General features: G+C 43.5%; 1 protein-coding gene and 1 long non-coding RNA gene across 7 annotated transcripts in view; one reads left to right on the top strand and one right to left on the bottom strand.

The window, feature by feature from the left end:
- kank4 (KN motif and ankyrin repeat domains 4) overlaps positions 1–20535 on the bottom strand; it is a 64923-nt gene that overhangs the window by 9342 nt on the left and 35046 nt on the right. The window contains exons 1-4 of one of the 5 annotated variants that reach the window (XM_076088345.1): positions 18626–18896; positions 9488–9561; positions 5676–9248; positions 2101–2194 (exon numbers count right to left, since the gene is read on the bottom strand). In XM_076088345.1, the coding sequence (XP_075944460.1) occupies positions 2101–2194; positions 5676–9248; positions 9488–9506 (3686 nt within the window). In that variant the 5' untranslated portion in view covers positions 9507–9561; positions 18626–18896. Of the gene's footprint in view, positions 1–2100; positions 2195–5675; positions 9249–9487; positions 9562–18625; positions 18897–20535 lie in introns of those variants that run through there. The other 4 variants (XM_076088343.1, XM_076088341.1, XM_076088344.1 and 1 more) reach the window with 4 other exon arrangements.
- LOC142946807 (uncharacterized) overlaps positions 6683–20535 on the top strand; it is a 33782-nt gene continuing 19929 nt past the window's right edge. For both annotated transcript variants that reach the window (XR_012953141.1, XR_012953142.1), the window contains exon 1: positions 6683–20535. This exon is cut by the window's right edge and continues 15196 nt beyond it. This is a non-coding gene — a long non-coding RNA (uncharacterized LOC142946807).

The raw sequence follows: 20535 nt of genomic DNA, 5'->3' as shown, positions 1-20535 counted from the left end.
CTTTTTACGTGCGTGTGTGTGTGTGTGTGATCATTTGGGTGTATCATGAAGGAACCTCTGTGAGGCCAATGATCAGATAAGTCTTATACTGAATGCCACTGATTCATGCTTATTTGTAGACACACACACACACACAGAGAAAGACACCACACCACAAGAGGCATTCAGGGGCCACAGCATTCCCTGGATTCCAGAGGAACTCAAGGGAGAGCAAAGATAGGTTAGACCATCCAAAGAGAAGAGATGCAAACAGCAGCCCACTTCCTGGTGTGGGCAGAAGACTAAAGATAGTCAAAGAAAATATTGTTGTCTGGCATGTTTGTCTCATTATAAATAGCATCTGTAACATAGAAATGGAGAGATATTTATTGTCAAGAACAAGAGTTGAAAACTCGGGAGAGATACACTATATGTGGACCATCTTATATAACGTATTAATGGTTATATCAGGAGCAGATCCATACAATACCATGAACGATAATTCATTATTTGTTCTGGAGAATGGCTGTTATGTTTGCAGATCATTCTAAAACGGTGAGGAAGGAATAAACTTCACCACAGCTCTGACAAAACATTGCAAAGGCAAAAACAGTGACGCTCAGGAATGTAAGAACAGGAACACGGGAATAAAAAATACCTCCTAATGGCCGCCGCCGAGGCAAGACACATCTACAATGCCTCAAGTGTGCCTCAACGTTTCATTACATGTGTGCATGGTGCTTGGTCTAGGCCATATGGCCAATGTCTTCTATCCCAATATAAGTAATTTCATATCTCGATAACAATATCGATCACGACATAGCATAAATAAATATATTGACGGATTCAGTGCTTTTATGTTTTTAGCTGAACTAGACCAGAGAGTATTTGGTAGAAACTGATCGGTGATACTTTTTGCCCTCATTGGTCTCCATGACGTTTGCTGGAAGTGATGAGCCCCAGTTAATTTTATGTGGAGAGCTCTGTGCCGGACTCCATTTAACAAATAGTCTTTAAATTCTACATTGCTCTTCAGCAACCGGTCATATAGTAACTTACGAGGCAATTAGGCCTCATATGCTCTGATAAATTTGGCATGCACACCAGTAACACACCAGTCCTAATTTAGATTTCTGACGTACATGTGTTTGTTTGCGTATAGAGCGGGGAAGTGAGATCCGATCACGAGTGGTCACTCGAGACACATGTGGCGATGCATTCTAATGCCAGATGTGAGCAGATGTAGTTAGAGCTGTCAGTTGTGATAGGATTACCCAAGATGCATGTTAATGCCAGGTCTGGACAGGGCTGCGTGTGTGTTTGTGTGTGTGTGTGTGTGTGTGTGTGTGTGTGTGCGTTTGTGTCTATACAGGTGCTTCATGTTATAAGTGTAACACCAGACACCTACCTATAATCACATCAGCCAGAAAGAATAATCTCCCTGCTTTGAGACACACCTTTGATCTTCCAACCACTTCAATCTGCATACTTAAAATTCATCAGTTTACCCACACACACACACACACACACACACACACACACACACACACACACACACACACACACACACACACACACACACACACACACTCAAACACTGCATCCAGCATCAGAAAACACCGACACAAGAATGCTTGCTCGAAGCACATGAGGTATCTCAATACTGACAAAAATGTTCACACACATCACATAAGGTTCAACACATATTCATGCGCACACACATTCACACTCCCAGTAGCAGCAGGGAGGTCAAAGTCAGGGCAGTGTGTCTTCAAGTGAGCCCTGACGACTAACAGCATGAAGCAGATGTGTGAAACACAGCTGGACTTAGTTCACAGTCACTGTGGTCAAACTCAGACAACTCAGCTTACATGTTTGTACACATCTTCAGACACATTAAACCTGAAAACTCTGAAATTGGAATAAATTCTTGAATTTAATCAAGATAAAATGGAACATAGCATTCAGTTATTGTGCAATAAAGTTAATTCTTCTGGTATAATAAATAAGGGAACAAAACATTAATGGACACTCAATTAAAAATGCACAGAAAAACTGCAGCCCACACAAAGATATGAATCACAAAGAGAGATTGGACACTGATCAAAAAGAAGATTTTACCCTCCATTCACCCCAACAAACTTCAGGTTTTTCTTGGCTCCCTTGTTCCCTTGCTTGTCAGCAACACCATTTTTCTTCATAATTGATTTGAGACCTGGCGGAGAGGAGGACAGAGTGAGGGGGAGAGAGAGAAATGAAAAAGAAAAGGGAGGGTGGGGAAAATTCATTAGGCCTTTGTGGAATTTGAGTGTTTTCTGTGTGTGTGTGTGTGTGTGTGTGTGTGTGCGCGCGTGTGTGTGTGTGTGTGTGTGTGTGTGTGTGCGCGTGTGTGTATGCACAATGCTGAAACATTTCACATTCTGTACCATTCCTTACATGTTCTCATACCTAAACACAAAACACAGCAGGTTGTTTGTCAGTAGCTCATATGAGCATTCCAGATCTGTCCCCTCTTTTGTTAAGGTATGGCTGATTTAACTCAACTATAAAACTGAGTCATTACACATTGAGCCATTAATAGATGCATGATTTTAGTCCCCTATTCAAATAATCTTCAACAAGATTGTTGATTGCTCCTCTCACCCAGTAGACATCGCACAACAACATCGTTATCATTTACCCGACTGTCCAAACAGATTAAGTCATGCGAAATGAGGGTTTATTACAGACCAACCTTGGCAGGATTATACCTCACTGAAGGACAAAGAGTCTTCTGACAGCAACACAATACTGAGTAGAATGAGGAACTTGCCACCAGGGGTCACTGAATGTTTTGATGAGTATGAAAATAATGTAAGACATATCGGGTCTTTGCAGGTACCAGATCTTTTGTAAACCCAATTGAACACCTACGGGAGGTTCTGGACCAACACGTTCAACCTCCTGTGGAATTTGTCACCTGTCTTTCTAACAGTGTAACACTGTAAATTCACACTGTAACATTTCCTTGAATCAATATCTTTATCTTTCAATCATAGAAGAAAAAATGTCTGAAGTGTGTATCCAGCAAAAACAATCAAAACAACAGAACAGCTGAGTTAAAGTAAGTTATAAGCCTCGAGGCTGAGTAAAAGCAGTACATCAAACTGATATTGGTAACTCGTGAGACAATGATGGTTTGCACGTGTTTGCTGTATTTCTTTGTGCAAGTGTGTACAGTATGTCTGCCTGACACACAGAAGTACACACTGAGCAGTGTGTGAATGTATGTGTAACATCCGACAGAAAGGGGAAGCTAGAGCCTCATTCGTATACTTCATGTAACGGCAACAATAAAATAATTGTGAGTGAACAGCATCACACTGTCAATAATGAATAGAAGTGCCTGACAACTGATTATCAACTTCATCAGATCGACTGACAAACGTTCAGCAACCTCCCAAAGTATTTCCAGTTCGATGTACACATGTCAAGATGATAGACCGTAAAGACAACATACAACCATGACATTGTCAGGCCTCCTAATGTTTGTAACTGCCCTATAATTGATGCTGCATGGGCGCCTTTGCTGACTCCCCTTGGCTCTAAGCCAGGCATGGCTGTCTTAGCTGTGCCTGACAGCGAGACATATGCTGCAGAGACTCTGTAATGTTTTATGCAAGGACATAAGGATGTGGCTTTGAGCCAGATACCACCGGCTGAAAAGATCCCAGCCACCGCCACCTAAGACTGCTCTTTGATCCTGACATTCTCTCAGGAGAGATAGTAGCAGCAGGGTGAGATTTAGGACATATACGGCCTTTTTATACACCCTCCAGCTTCTGATAAATAAAACAAGGGAGTAATTTAACCTTGCCTCACCGTGTCGGAGATATTTCCCTCGTCCATAAAATCCCTAAAGCTCCACTTGAGTCTCTGATGACTGGGATAAGTAAAAGTTCTCAACGCAACAGCAGAAGTTTCTGTTTCCAATATTTGTGGAAGTAAAACACAGATGTAGGAATCTCAGATGTCAAAGGTGTAGAAAGCAACCGCAAAGAAACAGTTACAATTTGAGAGAGCACATACTGTATATATCCAGGCATGCATGCACACACACAAATCACTTAAAACCACTCATGTGTACTGTACTCCCTACACTGAACTTTAAATGAACTCTCAACATGAAATATGTGTGTGATAGCAGGGTGATTGTGTACTTCAGCTCCTGGGCCAGAAACAGAACAGCGAGACATATCAAGGGAGGAAAGAAAAGCGTTGTCAGTTTGATGTGTGTGTGAGTGAGTGAGTGAGTGTGTGTGTGTGTGTGTGTGTGTATGTGTGTGTGTGAGGGTCTGTTCTTCAGTGTCCATCTGACGGTGTAAGTAAGTGCTTGTACGCATATGTGTGCAGTTCTCTGTATGAGTGCGGGTGTGTGTTTGTCTCTACTGTGTGAAGCTTTAAAGAAGTACTTGATATACTCATGGAGGTAATTTCACAAGGGCTTTGTAGCATGCGTTTGTTCGCTCTTGTATATGCCATCCCATAATTACTGTATCTTTGAAACACAATGTGTTGTGCTGCAGCCATAGATGAACAAAGCATAATATTATGATGCGGTTTGCAGTTTTTCACAGATTAATGCTAGTACTTTATTTTACCTCATTACGCTAATGTTACTGTAATTCAACACATGTATAACTATAAAAGACAGCTTGTACTTGTAGTGTATATTATAAACTATAGAGAAACGGGTTGTGCAAAGAGAAGAGAAAAGCTTCGCCAAGGTTAAAGGATAACATAATTAGGAATGAACTAGAAGGCAAGGTAGACATTTCCCTTTCAGGTAGACCACTGGCATTAATTGAGTATTTGCGGGTGGATGTGACAATACATCACTGCCCATATCACTCAGAGTCATTAGACTCCTGGCAAAGTATCGGATAATTAATTATCTAGAAAAGTAACAGGTATTATAATTTAGATAAGAGGGAAATGAATTATTCCTGACTCAGTCAAACTAATATCTCGTCACAGTGTCAGCTAAGTGAAGTCTAAGTAAGTACCTTATAAAGATGTCAAGCAATACCCTTCACTCCTGTCCTAACAGCACTTCATGTCTAATGAGCCAGGTACTGTACACAAGCATCCTTGTTGACGTGGTACTATTGATCGAAGCGCCAAAAGACATGATGTGACACCTCGTCAGCAGTTTATTTCTGAATAATTGAATAGGACTGTTGTTTCAGGTTACGGTGAAAATAAACTGCAGTCACTAAGAAACACGAGGACACCACCTTGTTGTCAGTTTGATAGTAATAGCGTGTGTCTTACCTCAGCTAAGAAGTGTGCTGGTAGAATAAGTGTTCTACCAGAACTATTAAAAAGCGCCACACAAGTGACCCCACAGAAATCTGTCAAGCCGTTCTACTAATATTTGTCTCCTCATGGAGGCCTTTTTGTTCAGGGCGGAGAAATAAGGATGGGAAATTTATATTTAAGGCTACCGAGTTGTAAACGTACACGGTAATCACAAGATTTCTTGGCAGAGATCAGAGGGAACATGTTGTAATTAAGAGGCATGGAGAGTAGGAGCTGTGAAAGGATCATTTCAGTGAATATGAGTTTGAAATGGATTCAGCATCTGTCATTTTACAGACAGATGCACAACAGTATATACAGTAAACAATGGGATACTAACTGAACAACAGGCCTACCTTGTTCTTGCTGCTTGCTGGCAGCAGCAGCTTTCTGGCTTGGTGAGTAGAAGGCAGAGAGGACACTGAGGGAGCTGACCAGTTGACTTTGAATTGAGCTCATTTTGGAGGGACCAGGCTTCCCTGCTGGTTTCCCTGTCGTTGCTGCAGGGACTGCCTTCCCTGCAGGCTTGGCTGATGCTCCTTTCGCCGCCTCTGCTCTTTTGCCTGTCGTCGGTTTCTGTGTGCTGGGGCTATCCTGCTGGCTGGCCGTCTGTTGAGTTCCAGAGCTGCTCCCCAGCTGTGCCCACTGCTCGCCCAGGAGCCCTGTTAACCGGGTTACGACTTGGCCCAAAGCCGCAGGCGACGTTGGCGACTCACCGGAGCCTCTGCAAGGAGGCTCGGCCTCGCCGGCTTCCCGACGCGAGGCCTGGGCTTCACTTGAACCACGACGCTGAGCTGATTCGCTGGAGCCTCTGCGCAGTGGTTGTGTCTCGCTGGTATCTTTTTGAGGAGATTGAGTCTCACTGAAACTTCTACGAGAGCCCTGAGACGGAGGTTGAGCCTCATATGACCCCTGGCGAGTCGGGCGGGTCTGGGCTTCTCCTGATCCTCGACTAGGAGGTTGTGATGCTTTAAATTCTTTGGAATCCCGTCGACTTGCAGTGGTTTGAGACTGTGCTTTAATTAATTTGGGACGGGTTTGAACACTGGAGCCTGGAGGCGCACCTCGAGTCTCAGTCTGAAGTTGTGATTTTGATTGTTTCCCACTAGACTTCCCAGGAGGCTTCTCTGCTAGAGTGCTATCCTCAACCGGAGACGGACATGGGGCTTGATCTTTTACCTGTGGTTCAGAGAGCTGAGTCGGGGTTTGGGCCTCAAGTTGAAGTGGAACTTGTACCTGCACCTGGGGCTGTGTTTTTGTCTGGGGCTGGGACCGCTGGGCTTGAGTTTCACTGGATCCCCTCCGAGGACGCACAAGAGCAGCTTGATCTTGAGCAGGTATTGGCTGTGCCTGCTCTGCTGAGAGCTTTCGGCCTCTCTGGGGTCGTACAGGAGCTACTGTCTTCACAGCTGCATTCTCTGCTGCTACTACTACAACCGTGTCAGTGACCACAGTCTCTTTGATTGTTGCACACACAATCACACCTTCTGTTTGTTTCTTCTCTACAGGCTCCTTTGCAATCTGATGTGTTTCAACAATTTCTCTTCCTTCACTTTCTTTTGCTCCTGAGTCATTCTGTGAAGTAACTGTTTCAATCTTAGATTCTTTATTTTCTCCCGCTGCAACAAGTGCACTGGTACACCCTTGATCCTGACGTACAATATCTGAAACTACAGTTTCTTCAACTCTGCGTTCTAGAACTGTAATTGAACTCTCTTTCAAGGCCACACTTTCACTTTCTCCACTATCTCTTTGAATTCTTTCATTTGCTTCGTTATCATTCACTCTTTCACTGACCACACTACCTCCCTCTTCTAATCTGTCACTGCCTGGATGTTCTCTCACTTCACTCTCTGCCTCTGCATGTCTGGCTGGGTTGTTATCCTGTTGTCTTTCTACCTCTGTCTCAGTCTGCTGGTCTGTCCTCTGTGCTCCCACTGTCTCTGTCAGCCTGTCCACAGTGTTCACTCTCTCTGTCTCTGTCTCCCGGTCTACACTGCTGGCCCTTGGTCTCTGTGGATGGTCTGTTACTGTCTCCCCCTCTGTTTCTGTGACTTGGTTTACCCTTTCTGCTACGGGTGTCTCGGTCATCTGATCCTGAGTGTCGATCCTCTCAGTTACTGTGCCCCGTTCCATGCTGTTGGCTCTGGGTCTCGGTGGGCTCACAGCAGCTGCTTCTTCCTCTGTCTCTATCAACTGTTCATTTGTGTCAACTTTATTAGTTTCTGTTCCTTGATCGATACTTCCAGCTCCTGGTGCGGGTACAAACACTTCAATAGAGATTCTATCTGTATCTGTTCCCTTATCTACTGTACCAGGTGGCTCTGTCTCTGTCTCTTGGTTGGCAATATCTACTTTCTCTGTCTCGGTCCCTGTGTCAATACTCTCTCTTCTTGGCCTGTTTTGTTCTTCTGGAGTACACACCTCCACTCTCACTCCATCACTCAGTTGTAGTATTTTCTCCTCTTTTACCTTGTTCTCATCCATTTGTTCTTTCAAAAGAGTATTTGTTCTCTCCAGATCTTGGCTAGCCTTAGTAAGTTTAGCCTCCAGTATCATTAGCTTTTCCTGCAGATTCTGCGTACTATCTGGGTCCTCAAGTTTGCCTTCTTTTGCTGCATCATCATCTTGAATACTGCTAGTCTCTGCGTCTTTTATAGCCCCCCTAAGTGATGTTAATTCCTGTCCTGCAATGTCCCTTGATAGCTTTCGCACTGCATGCTCCAGTGCACTCTCTAATTTCTCTTTTTGTATGTCTGATTTTTCTGACAGTTGTGTTTCTCTCACCGATTCTTGATCGGACAACCCACTCGTTTCTCCATGTGCCGAGGAACTCTTCAAAGATTCTTGATTTATCTCCCTCTCTTTTTGTAACACTTTACTTTTCTCTGTAACACCTTGTTTCCCTTTCCCTGTTACCAGCTTTGTCGGCACAAGCTCTGAAGCTTTTAAACCTCCAGTGGGTTGAGTCATCAGAGCTAAGTTGAGCCCTTCTGAAGGTCTGTGTCCTTGTGGCTGAGTGCGTGTCCCAGAATCAGAATTGGGTGCTATTGTAGAGGGTAATGAGGAAACATGTGCTTGGGCCTGGGCTTTGGCCTGGGCTTGGGCCTGGGCTTGGGCCTGGGCTTTGGCCTGGGCTTGGAGCTGGGCTTGGAGCTGAAGCAGTAGCTTCTCCCTCTCCTCCCTCAGTGAGCAGATCTGAGCCTTGAGTTCTGGGATGGTTTTGACTTGCTCTTCCAGCTCTCTGACCCGCTTCAGTGCCACTGTGATCTGCTGGTGAAGCCCAGTCCGATCCTGAGGAACACACCGTCTCTCTGTTATGTCCGGTGAAGCACGAAAAATGTTCTCCGTCGAGCCGCTCTCCGGTGTTCCCACAATACGGTCTGGACTGCTTGAATCAGAACCTTTCCTCTGCTGTAGGGTGATGGGCATGCTTGATGCTCGGAGCAGGTTCGGACGACTTTGAATACCTTCAGTTTTCTCTTCAACATCCTTAGCCCCAGCTCCTACTTCCTCTCTGGGCTTTGCTGAAACATAGCCAGCTCTTTGACTGGTTGTCCCTCTGCTGATTTGGCTGGAAGTTCCTCCTTCGCTTGCCCTGAAGTCGAAGATCTGTTGGACCTCTGTCACCCGTGATTTAGGCTTGGGCCCCAGGGTGGATGTCCCAGACCATGTGCTGTCCTTTTCCTTAGGGGGAGGCCTAGCCCCATGCCCAGGAAGGCTGAAATTTCTGGGCAGTGTGCTGAATTTGGCTGGGACCTTCACCCTGCGCTGAATGTGGACCCTTTTGATGGTATTGCCTTTTTCAATGTCGTCAACATACTTGAGGAAGTCTAGGTCCAGGTGGAAGCCATAGGGAGTTTCCACTGAGTAGGGCAGCTGCTTCCTCTGAACACCGCCCTCACTGGCCTTGGTCTGAAAGCCGTTGGCTGGAGGGAATTAACATGAAAATCAATCAATAAATCAATCAATCAATACTTCTCATTCTCCTACGAATAATGACAAAAGTTAAATGTTTCACTCTTTATGTCAGATATTGTGTCATGTGATGTACAACCTGATTCTATTTGTAGAAAAATAAGAAAAATCTGATTTGTGGCTCCAGAAGTGGCTACTAGAAGCAAGGGGATTGTTTTTTTTGGTAAAGTGCACGCTTAGTGACACTCACCACTTTTCTTGTCCATCATGGGAGGCGGAGTTCTCAGTCATCGACTTGTGTTTGCTTCAGTTGGAGCTTGCAGCCTGGATAAAACAGAAATGAGAGAACTGTGTGAGAAACGTAAATATTATCCATCATTGTCGTCTGAACAGAACTGAATTATACATTCTGCCGCGTCTCATTTTTACAGGGGAATGACAGATCTGGGAACTCAAATGAACGGTGGAAAATTGTGTTTGGACCTTGTGGATAAGGTAGTTTTCCTTTGTTGAAGTCACTTGTTCTCCAGGATTCACAAATTATTTTTTCACTGATTCAGTACAGCAAATACAATAAAACCGACTCATACAACAAGACAACAAATATTTGAGAAAATCAATAAGTTGTGTAAGACCATGTTTCAGCCTTGGCTAGGTTGCCAGGACAAAATTGGTACAAAATATGCCGACTTGTGTCATAACTAAGCTAAGCAATTTGCAACTGTATTTAGGTAAACCAAATATTATGTTAAAAATGCATGCAGTAATATTTTAATGGCACACAAAAAAACACAACACTTTTTTTTTTAATGACAATGTTTAATGCCTCTTATGACAAATTGTTCAGTACAAAGCCGGGCAGCATTACCAACAGTCCAGATGGTTAACTGGGGTGAGGAAAAGCATTTAAATAATGTGTCTCATATTCAGCAATGACTCTCTATGTAATAACTTGGTAAATATGCAGTTATTTACTGTGCAGTCTCTGCTTCTCTACTGAAGATAACATTATGCAGTTATACCAAGCAACAGCAAATACTAATAGCACAATGAGGGTGAAAGGCGGCACCATTGTCTTCATTAACTTCATTTAAGTTGCCTTGCATGAGCCAGAGCTTTTGGAAGCCATTTAAAGTCGACACAACCCTGGATAGGCTCACAAAAGGGAACACTTTCCATTTGGTGCCACTTTGTATCATTTGTTCCACTTGGAGAAGCCAAGAAACTGGAGCCACTTGCCCTTTTTGTTTTCTCTTTTACAAAGCGCTTGCTGAAGAGTAGAGCTAAGTGAGATGGAAAACAATTCAGCAAGGGGAGTCGAAACTTTTAAGGGCTTATGTAAAGCCTTCTAATAAAATATACACTACTAATGATAAAACCCGGCAATTCGGTCAGATTGCTGCACAGCTCAAATCCAACACTTGAGCCCTCACGGACAAATGTCAACTCTAAGGCTATTTTGCAAAAAGGCACACATTATTCATGTAATTTCAATGCAAATTTGTGTCACCGGAGAAAAATATCTGCTATGTAGGAGACATAGTGCACAAGTGCCTGAAGCTCTGGTTTAATACATGCTGGAATTCAAACTTCAACATTTTCATTATTTTTAGGCGGTCTAGCACAGTAATATGCAGTATACTGTATGTATTGGAACGGGAACTACAGGTGTTTTCTTTAATATAACATGCTTTTATGCATTGTATTTTATTATGTCCCTGGGTTAAAAGTTAATGCAGGTATAATAACCAATGCTATATTGCAACGTAAATAGTTATAATAGTGCAACAGTGCAGCTTTGATGATGTTACCTCTGTCCATATTTTAATACCATTTGTTACACTCAAAAAGGATAAAGGTCTAGTGGGGAATATGAATACACTGTCTCTAAAGAGGCAGTTTTCCCATTTGAAATGGCTGCTTTGATGTCTCCAAAGAATGGGAACACACACCTCCTCAGTGTACTGTTCGACAAGGAGTTTGTAATACTGAAAAAATGTATCATGCATAGCCATTCTCAACAACCCAGATGGCTTCTGTAGCAGTTAATTTCTAGTTTCTAATCAAATTTTCAACTGGCCCTGTAACAACTGGTTTTTCTAAAAGCCACCCCAGTCTGTTGCATGTGACATAGAAGCCCCTGTAATCAATTACTACAATAAAAATGCAATTAAACATCCATTACAGCATAATTTAGATATGTATGTGTGATTGTACGGGACAGAACTTGGCTGATATATACATAGTTTCGAGTCAGTGCATATATAGTCTGGGCCACAGGGTCAGCTGTGTGTTGTGCTGAGTTGGGACGTATTGCAAGGCAAGCATTACACGAGCTAGAAATGCAATCAATCACAAATGACAGCCAGTCCACCCAGAGGCCTAAACGGGAACCTGTACCGCCTTCATAGATTGAGCCTTAATAATGAAAAGGAGCTGGTGACCTGGAGCAGAAATGTTGTCTTTGTTACAGATGAACAGATATATACGTAGGGGCGAGCCATAGGGGCAATAGGCCATAGGGGCGATTGTGGCTAAGTGGTTAGCAGGGCCGTCTTTCAATCAGAGGGTCGGCGGTTCGAGCTCCGGCTCTGCTAGTCGCATGTCGATGTGTCCTTGAGCAAGACACTTAACCCCAAAATTGCTCCCGTAGCTGTGCCTACGGTGTAGAAATGTGATAGACTCTGAATTGTAAGTCGCTTTGGATAAAAGCGTCTGCTAAAAGACTGTAATGTAATGTAATATACGCGCACACACATAGAGAGAGAGACACGAAGATCATCTGACTGACAGCCAGCCTCTGCACAGGATCTGACACCATGTGATTGCTACCATGGCAACCATTCTTCAAGCCACTACTTATGTGCGTGTCCCGGGAGTGAGGAGAGGCACAGGCATTCCTGACTCCTCCCGATGTTTAATGCGACTATACCATCGGCTTGCTGTCCTTAAGGCTTAATTAGCCGTTTCGGGAGCGGAAGAATGCCGCTCGTAATTGCTGAGTGAAGTACAGAGAGACCCAACTGGCAATTATGCACAGTGGGCAGGCAACAAAACCCTCCTTAATTAGATCATTACCGAAACGGAGAGACAGAGGTAGAGTGGGAGAGAAGGGGGAGCTAAGGAGAAAGGAGGGAGGAGAGAAGAAATAGGGTGGAGAACATGTGGATGAAGATGAAGAATGAAAGCTTCAGTTTGGCAGACGAGTCTGACAGAAAGAAATGAGGAGGGCAAAAGTAAAGATGACGCTGTGAAAAAGTTGCCACAGTAACGATCAGTGACTCTGACAAAACTGTTAAGAGTCTACCTTGCCTTCTCCACAGTGCAGTTGTGAGGATTTTCTTTTATAATAAAGTCTCTCTTAATGCTTTTTAGGCTAATGAAAGGCCTCAGAGCAACAGGAATCTCGTAGTGTTTGGTAGGCTTCTGCATGAATTACTATGAATTATGAGCCATGATATATATATATATATAATCTATATATAACATAATATATAATCCTATATTGCCCCATCCCTAAGCACAGTAACTAGTGGATGATCCAGGTTAGGCTAGTGAATAAATATCCACAATGGATTAAAGTCGTAATGACTATGAGCTAAAAGCTCATAAAGGCGATGCTAATCCAAATTGACAGTGTTTGCTATAGGGTAGACAAGGCTAAAAGGAGGCCATGGGTATGTGTGTCCAAAACTGTGTTCGCATGTGTCAGCGCCACGTTAGTCACCCTCTTTGTTGGTGTTTGTTTACGTGTATATGTGCTTACATTGATTACAGTATGTAGGTTTATGTGTGTGTCTGGTTGAGTCACTGTTGTTGAAGTCTCTCAGTCTCACACATAATAACCCCTTAAAGGACATGCAGCAATCACTCAACACCAATCCAATAAGCGTGACATCTGGTCGAGAGGCGACGACGTCGGTAATGTGAAGCCCGGAAGACAGGAATAATGAGAGTATAGTAAATAAGCTCGTACTGACAGCCAGAAGGTTTCATGTCATCAGCGTGGAAACCTCAACCAAAGTAATATAGTTGTGTTTTTAGGGTATTTTGGAACTGAGACCCACAGAGAAATACCCAACATTGTATTTGAAAATGTCAAAAACACACAACAATCTATGGGGGAAACTGATATTTCTGCAAATACTGCATATGATGATATAAATTAAGGTTAAACTGACTGAAAATGATATGTACACCTACGCAGGGACCAGACAAACAAGCACACACAGCTACCTACTGCCGAGAAAAAAGGGGGGAAAGCATTAATTGAATGTCATGGGTCATTACATTGGAGTGACTGTGTATTGGATATTGAATTAGTCTGATACACTGACACAGAGCAGGCTTAGATAGAAGACAGGCCGACAGGAAATAAGATTGGAGAGCGCAAGCAGGGGACAGGAGGTGGGCGGATGGGAGAGAGAAAGTGGGTGAAGAGAAACTGTAAAAGAGGCAGAGATGGGAGTGGCAGCTGTACACACTCATATCTCAGACATGCAGAGCGACTTTACTGTTACGTTTCCAACTATCCTAGCTCTCATTCTGTCACTTTCTGCCCCATACTTTATCACCGTGGCAGTGTGCTGCGACCAGCTGAAAGGTGGCTTGTGGCTCAGGCTTTACAACAGCTCTCGCCCGCCTCCCGGGGGCTTTGGGGGCTCTCCACCTCTAGGGCTCCCTGTGCGACTGTCCTCAGTGCATCAGTACCACCCGTCCGTCTCTCAAAATACTGTTGGAACACTACAGCAGCAATGACACAGGCCACGAGTCCTTATCACAGCCCTGACATGGGACCAGCTATCTCTGTTTACCCACATACTACCTTGAGAATGAAAGCAGGGTTGTCGAGCGTAATAAGCTGACTCGCAGCCTGAGAGACACACAAACAAAGTCGAGCAAGAGCACATGTGCAGACAAACAGGGACACAGATAAAGAAGCATATGTAAAGTGCAGAACACTTTGGTTAAATACCTACTGCAGCACTTTCAACAAAGCAGCAGAAGATGGTATCTCATGGGGCACCACAGTGAAAGATTACTTTGCAACCTAATTTATGTGTTTAAAGGTACCTTATTAACATTTAAAGCTATTTGAGGACATTTTAAAATTGAAACTTACCGGATTAAAAACAATGTTGAGCAGTTTCTAACTTGCTCTCTTCAGCAGAGAAATTAATTAAATCAGGCAAGTTTTTAAAAGCTGTCCCGTAGCAGGTGCACCTCATTTAAATTTGAAAAGTTTTTGTTGAAAGCTGATCAGGACCACAACTGTGATTGTTCTGTCTAGAGCAAGACCTCTGTCTTTACACTGTGAAGTGGATGCTTTTTGGTACTTTGGTAAGTTTTTTTTGTTTTTGATTTGAGACAATGACCCTACTCCTCACTCCTCAATAATTTCCTCAGTAAACATTGAAAACAGGAGTTCATGGTCTCAATCGCTAGTTTCAAGTTGTCTTCAACACAGCATGATGTTCACTTTATTATGGTCCCATTTAGAGTAAAACAGACGATAAAGCAGGGCATGGCTACCTTGTCATTAACAGGTCGCTACAGCGCTGTTGTCTGGTCTGGGAGTTGGCGTGTTTTCATCTTACAACTTTAACCCTTTCATGATTTGTCAAAGTTAATTGTAACCTTTTTGGTTGCCTAAAAATGTCTTGTTTAGCGTTCAATTGTACTTAGCTCCACCCTCTTGTGTCACGTCTGGTTGCAAAAAAACCAAGATGGCCACGGCCAAAATGCCAAACTCCATGCTTCAAAACCGTAGTACACAAACCAATGGGTGATGTCACTGTGACTATGTCTACTTCTTATATACAGTCTATTAACCAGTAGCTAATGTTAGCAAACTTTGGAATAATATTGCCGTCTAACTTTCCTTTACTTGTACTGTTATTACTCTACGTTTTAACATTTGTCATTAGCCACAATTAGCGACAAAGTCTCATGTAAGCTACATTTAACATCACATCGTGATTATAGGAGTTTATATTTAATCAGATTTTTGTTATACATTTTGTACTCATCTACGACCATTACAGAGCAGTTCTCGATGATACAACATGTGAGTGAGGGACGCAGCTGGCGTAATTAGTTCAACTAGTGAGTTGCAGGTGTAGATCACAATCTTGCATAATGACACACTACAACACAAGAGATGCTCCAGAGCGGCAAACTGGGAAAATGTACTAATACTGATTGCTGAACCAGATCAAATGCAGGATGTTGCTGTCCTCCAGAACATGAAGACAGAACTAGGAGACATTTACCTGATATCTCGTGTGCTGAGCCTTTGTAGGAACTGATCTGTCCCTCAGCTCTGCAAGAGCCATTTGAGCACAGTTTGGTCCATCCCACTCCAGTCTAAGATTATCTCTGTCTAGTACATTACAACAATATACTCTAGTCCTGTTATACATCTCCAGTCCTCTTCTTTCAGTCCTAATCCAGTATGATCTAGTCTAGTCCGGTATGAGTGTCTGTATTCACAAGGGGACAGATTGTTCCCCCCATGCTACACAACATCTGGCAATCAACCCCAGAGAGAAAATGAGAGAGGGAACTTCTGTCTATGGGCTTCATTAAACAGCGTCTAAATCATCCCGCTGGGCTGCAGTGAGTAGGCTACTGTTTTATTATAGGTCAGACTGCTTTTTCTGTGTGGAACTGCAAATTAAGATTTTGAGTTGCACTCGATACTTGAAGTGAAACATGAATTTTAACATGATAAGCAGACAAAATATTGCCTCAAGTAAAAAGTTCTTTATCTCCAGTCCTTTGCTGGTTGACAGTTATTTGTAGAGCCCAAAAAAGACAAAAACCATCTGTGCCTGTTACTGCTTTAGTTCAGCTTAAATCAAACAATATGTTCTGTTTCTGACTGCTGAATAGAAATGTTCTTTCTGAGCTCAGAGCAAACAATAGAAACTCATGCTTATTCAAAAAAAAAAAGAAACTTAAAGGCGCAAATTGCTGGCTTTTAAGTATCTCTCCATTGTGCAGTTGCAAGCTTCCTTTGCCTCAGCATAAGGAAATTAGTTGTAAGGACATCAAACACTTCAAGGCCCAAAGATTCCACTTACGTTCAGAAAGATGACTAAGAATGTACAGGATGCATGTGGAGGATGACCTCCAATGTATCTTTATGTTCGACTTGGAAAGATTTGCTTCGGCTGCTGCCAAATATTAGAGCCCTGTTCCTTTGCAGCATGTGATGAGTAAACTGATCCCCTGATTTCCTTATCAACATCTCCGTATACAGACACCCAATGTTGAATAAACAGAACTGTATCTCTATCTATTTTTGAGGGTATCCGGCCTTTTATTTGGACCACTGTCAGTAGTTTAGATATGTCGGACCCTGTTCACAAATGGCCTTCACGCGTCACTTTCCCCCTTGAGCCATGGTTCTTCGTTGATGCTCAACCTATCAGCAAAGCTGTACTGGGCACTGAACATTGCTTAAATGTATACTACACTACTGCTCTCTAAGTATAAATAATATGAACGTTAACTGTCCAAAGTTTGTCCAATCAGGTTACAGCTGAATGAGCACCACCACTGTCCTGCTTCTGCCTCAACTGTCAAAGGACAGATAGCCCTTACACCAGGCCCTCCCTGCAACTGTTTTCCTATCAGCCCATCGCTCGATCGCTTTATCTTTCCATGCACGGAATGAAAGCATGTTCTGTTTTCAGGCGGCTGTCCTCATGTCCTAGTGGTATTCCAGCACAAGGAGCAGCTGCCTGCTTTCATTAACGATAAGGGAAGTGACACACCATCTATTATTCATCGGAGCACACAGCCAACCCCTTCTAGCTGGATCTGCGTTAGCATTACGGGCTACATCCGCTCATGGAAGTTAATGAGGATGGTAAAGTAACTGCTACCGCTAATTAGAATGTGGGCTATCTGAGGTTTATGTCAACAATAGCGGATGTTAAAATGGGTTGGAAAGGATGGTGACAAGAGAGGAAATGAGCAGGGGCAGTTGGAGATGGGTGGCAGAGTAAGAGATGGAGAGAAATAAGACAGAAGACGGGAATGTGGTGGGAAGAAAAAGTTAAAAGTAGACAGGACATGGGACAGAGGAGTTAGTCGGGGGGAAAGAGGATTGTGCTGTATGTTGCCACAGACTAAGATCACTTACAGCTCTGCCATGTCACATTACATCCCCTCTTACAAACTGTGACAGGCAAAAACAACTCGCACACACACAAACATGTATAAAATATTCAAAATCTACAATATTAGCGAGTTTGAGCTGATGTATTAACATGCTCAAACAGAAACGTGGGTTATAAATAAATCTAGGTCCCCTTGCTCATTAATTATCACTTTCTACTCACACAACCAAAATAGAGGAGGCGCACACACTCACGTGCAATCAGAAAACTCTAACACAGTCAGGCAAAAAGGAAATAAGACATTTGTGCATGGAAGCAGAGTCAGACATGCGTTCACACACAATTTATTCCTCCTCACGGTCACACACCCCCCCCGGTGATAAAGAGGCTGCCTGACACCAACAGAGTGTGAAGCCAGGCAGGCCATGGCTGTGCAGCACCGTCTGCAGAGCAGGCAGGACGACTCTGGGAGGAAATCAACACTTCTAAATTCACACTCTATTGATCTGAGCATGATGACAGCCTTCCAACTCGGCTTCCGCTTGCACACACAGGGTAACACGCGCACATGTAGGAGAACACAGATCGGACACGCACATTCAAACACCACCTAGTAAAAAAAAAAAAAAAAAGAGTTGGCTGATTGCCCCACTGAGTAGCTCAATACTCATTTTACTGTGTTGTGTGTGTGTGTGTGTGTGTACGGCTGCAATCGAGCGAGTGTGTTGCCTGATTGTCAGCCTGTCCATTTATTCCTCCCGCACTGTCAGCTGCCAAAGCTGTGTGACGAGTGCTACATTCAACGGACTGAAAAACACCCCACTGCCTCTCTCTCTCTCTCTCTCTCTCTCTCTCTCTCTCTCTCTCTCTCTCTCTCTCTCTCGCACTTATACACATTTATACAAACACATACACACTCCTTCTTTCTCTCTTCACACTCTTTGTCACACATCCCAGGCAAAAACATGTGACCTATGTTCTACCCTGCAAAAATAGACTGCGAAAGAGGGAGTGAGGGGAGGTGTAGCAGATCAAAGAGGAGAAGATGAGCAATGTGAGGTAAACAAAATGGAATCATGGCAAAGGAAAACTGAGAAATAAAGAGAGAGATGTGTTCATGAGAGAGAGAGAGAGAGCGAGAGAGAGAGAAAAGAGTCATGGAAAAAAAAAATTGTGAGAGGACACAAGCAAACAAGATCAAAATGGGAGGATGAGTCAGAAAAAGGGAGTGAATTGTCATGAGGGGGTTTGCCTCTCACCTGCCACACAGCTCCACTCACCTCCTGTCCTTCCTGTTTCTGTTTCTGTGAGTGCTACTGCCCCTGTGTCTCTTTTAACCTCAGCCGAGAAATAAAGGAGAAAAAACAGAAAAAAGGAGGGGGACAGGGCTGGTGGTGTTGGCAGAGATGGCGCTGAGGGGTGGAGGGAAGAGAAGAGAAGAAGCTCTTTATTTGGTCAGACTATCTGTTCTCTTGGTATGATAGATTCACCAGCCTGCCTGCTGCAACCAACTGCCCCAGAAAAATATGACGCCCTGAAAGATAAATGGGCTCAATGGAGAACACACACACACACACACACACACACACACACACACACACACACACACACACACACACACACACACACACACACACACACACACACACACACACAGTAATCAGCCACTACTGCCTCTCTGTATGTGTTATAGATAGTGCAGCAACTTTAAGTGTGTGTAAAGCTTCAGAAGTGAAAATGACCACAAGGGATACATGCATAGACTTTATATAAGAAGTGGACATATTAATCGCCACGTCACCCGTTGATTTGTGGACTGCAGTTTTGAAGCCTCGAGTTCGGCGATTTTGCCGTCGCTATCTTGTCGTTTTTTTGCAACTAGTGAATGGAAGTTACCATATCTGGAATGCGGAGGGTGATGTAGAGACGCCGTTTACGGTTTCGGCAGTGGCAGCGAACCTGTCAATCACAGTAAGCCCGCCCTAAAGCATACTCCGCTTGATGGTCTATTTTACTCTAAAAGGGATCATAATTTCCTGTGCATGAGGTCCATCCATAAGGTCCTGTGTGTGTTTGTGTGTATGCAAAATGTTTGCGTCCGTGTTCATTCATGCATGAGGTATGTGTGCAAGTATGTGCAGTTAGTCTGCGGGCACAAGGCCTGGCCTACAGTGAAGTCCCACCATGCACCAGTCTAATTATTACTGGAGGACTTAGTCAACCCCCACTGTGCTCCAACAGGACGGCATGAGGCCAGGTCCAGCTCCACACTGGATCAAAAGTGCTTTTTAGACACAAACTTGCCTCGCTGAGGTATCGCCTCTGTGAAATTTAACGAGTAAACCCTTTCGTTAGATCTGTCCATCTTAATAACAGAAAGCGATCTAATGAGTAAACCCTGGTCGGCCCGGCTGGCTCTGTAGTGTAAATTAGGTAAATAATGAACAGCCTTTAAATAGGCTAACTGCCCAGGCTAATGGGTCCTATCTCTTATCCCGTTCCTGCACCGATCCCTCAGACCACCAAAGCTAATTCTCCTCTTAGGGAGTGTGTGCAACACATTTTAAAAGTAAGCATCCACCCTTAAACAGCTGGCCAGCAAGCACGTAGCATCTGTAAAATATAGCCTCCACACTTTGGCTCGACATGCCATGTGAGTGCAGAGGTATACAGAGCGCATCAAATATTCATATGGATACATGGCCTAGCTGTAGCAATGCCAGGCCTTTAAATAAAACCCGTCTGAATGGATGTTTTCTGGAGGCCAAAGGGCTCATTTTAATTTAGACTGGAGGGAGAAAAGTTGACACTCACACTGCTGATGGCCTAAACGGCTAATTTAAACTTTAATTGAGTCATAGATTACTTTGATGATGCTGTTTGTAAAGACTAAATGAGAGTAAGGGAAGCAGACCATATGAGGATGTCTGAGAGCCAGTGTGTGGTGGAGACAAATTGTAATCCTGATGAGCCAGTATGTGGATGCACAGAACAGTGGAATCCATCACACATTAAATATGAGGAATATAAACGGAGATTAAATGTGATGTAGACCGTCATCACTAGCTTAGAAGGACCTGTCAGTATGCTTCTTGCTCATTATTTTATAATTGATAAAAAGAAGACATGATTTTCTTTCCCAAGAGAGTTTGTTTGCACAACCGTTGTC

The sequence above is a fragment of the Anarhichas minor genome, unplaced genomic scaffold (genome assembly GCF_050575085.1).
Source record: "Anarhichas minor isolate MPS153535 unplaced genomic scaffold, ASM5057508v1 ptg000010l, whole genome shotgun sequence".
Taxonomy (NCBI): Eukaryota; Metazoa; Chordata; class Actinopteri; order Perciformes; family Anarhichadidae; genus Anarhichas; species Anarhichas minor.
The sequence above is the reverse complement of the archived record's forward strand: the minus strand, read 5'-3'. Positions and strand labels throughout refer to the sequence as shown.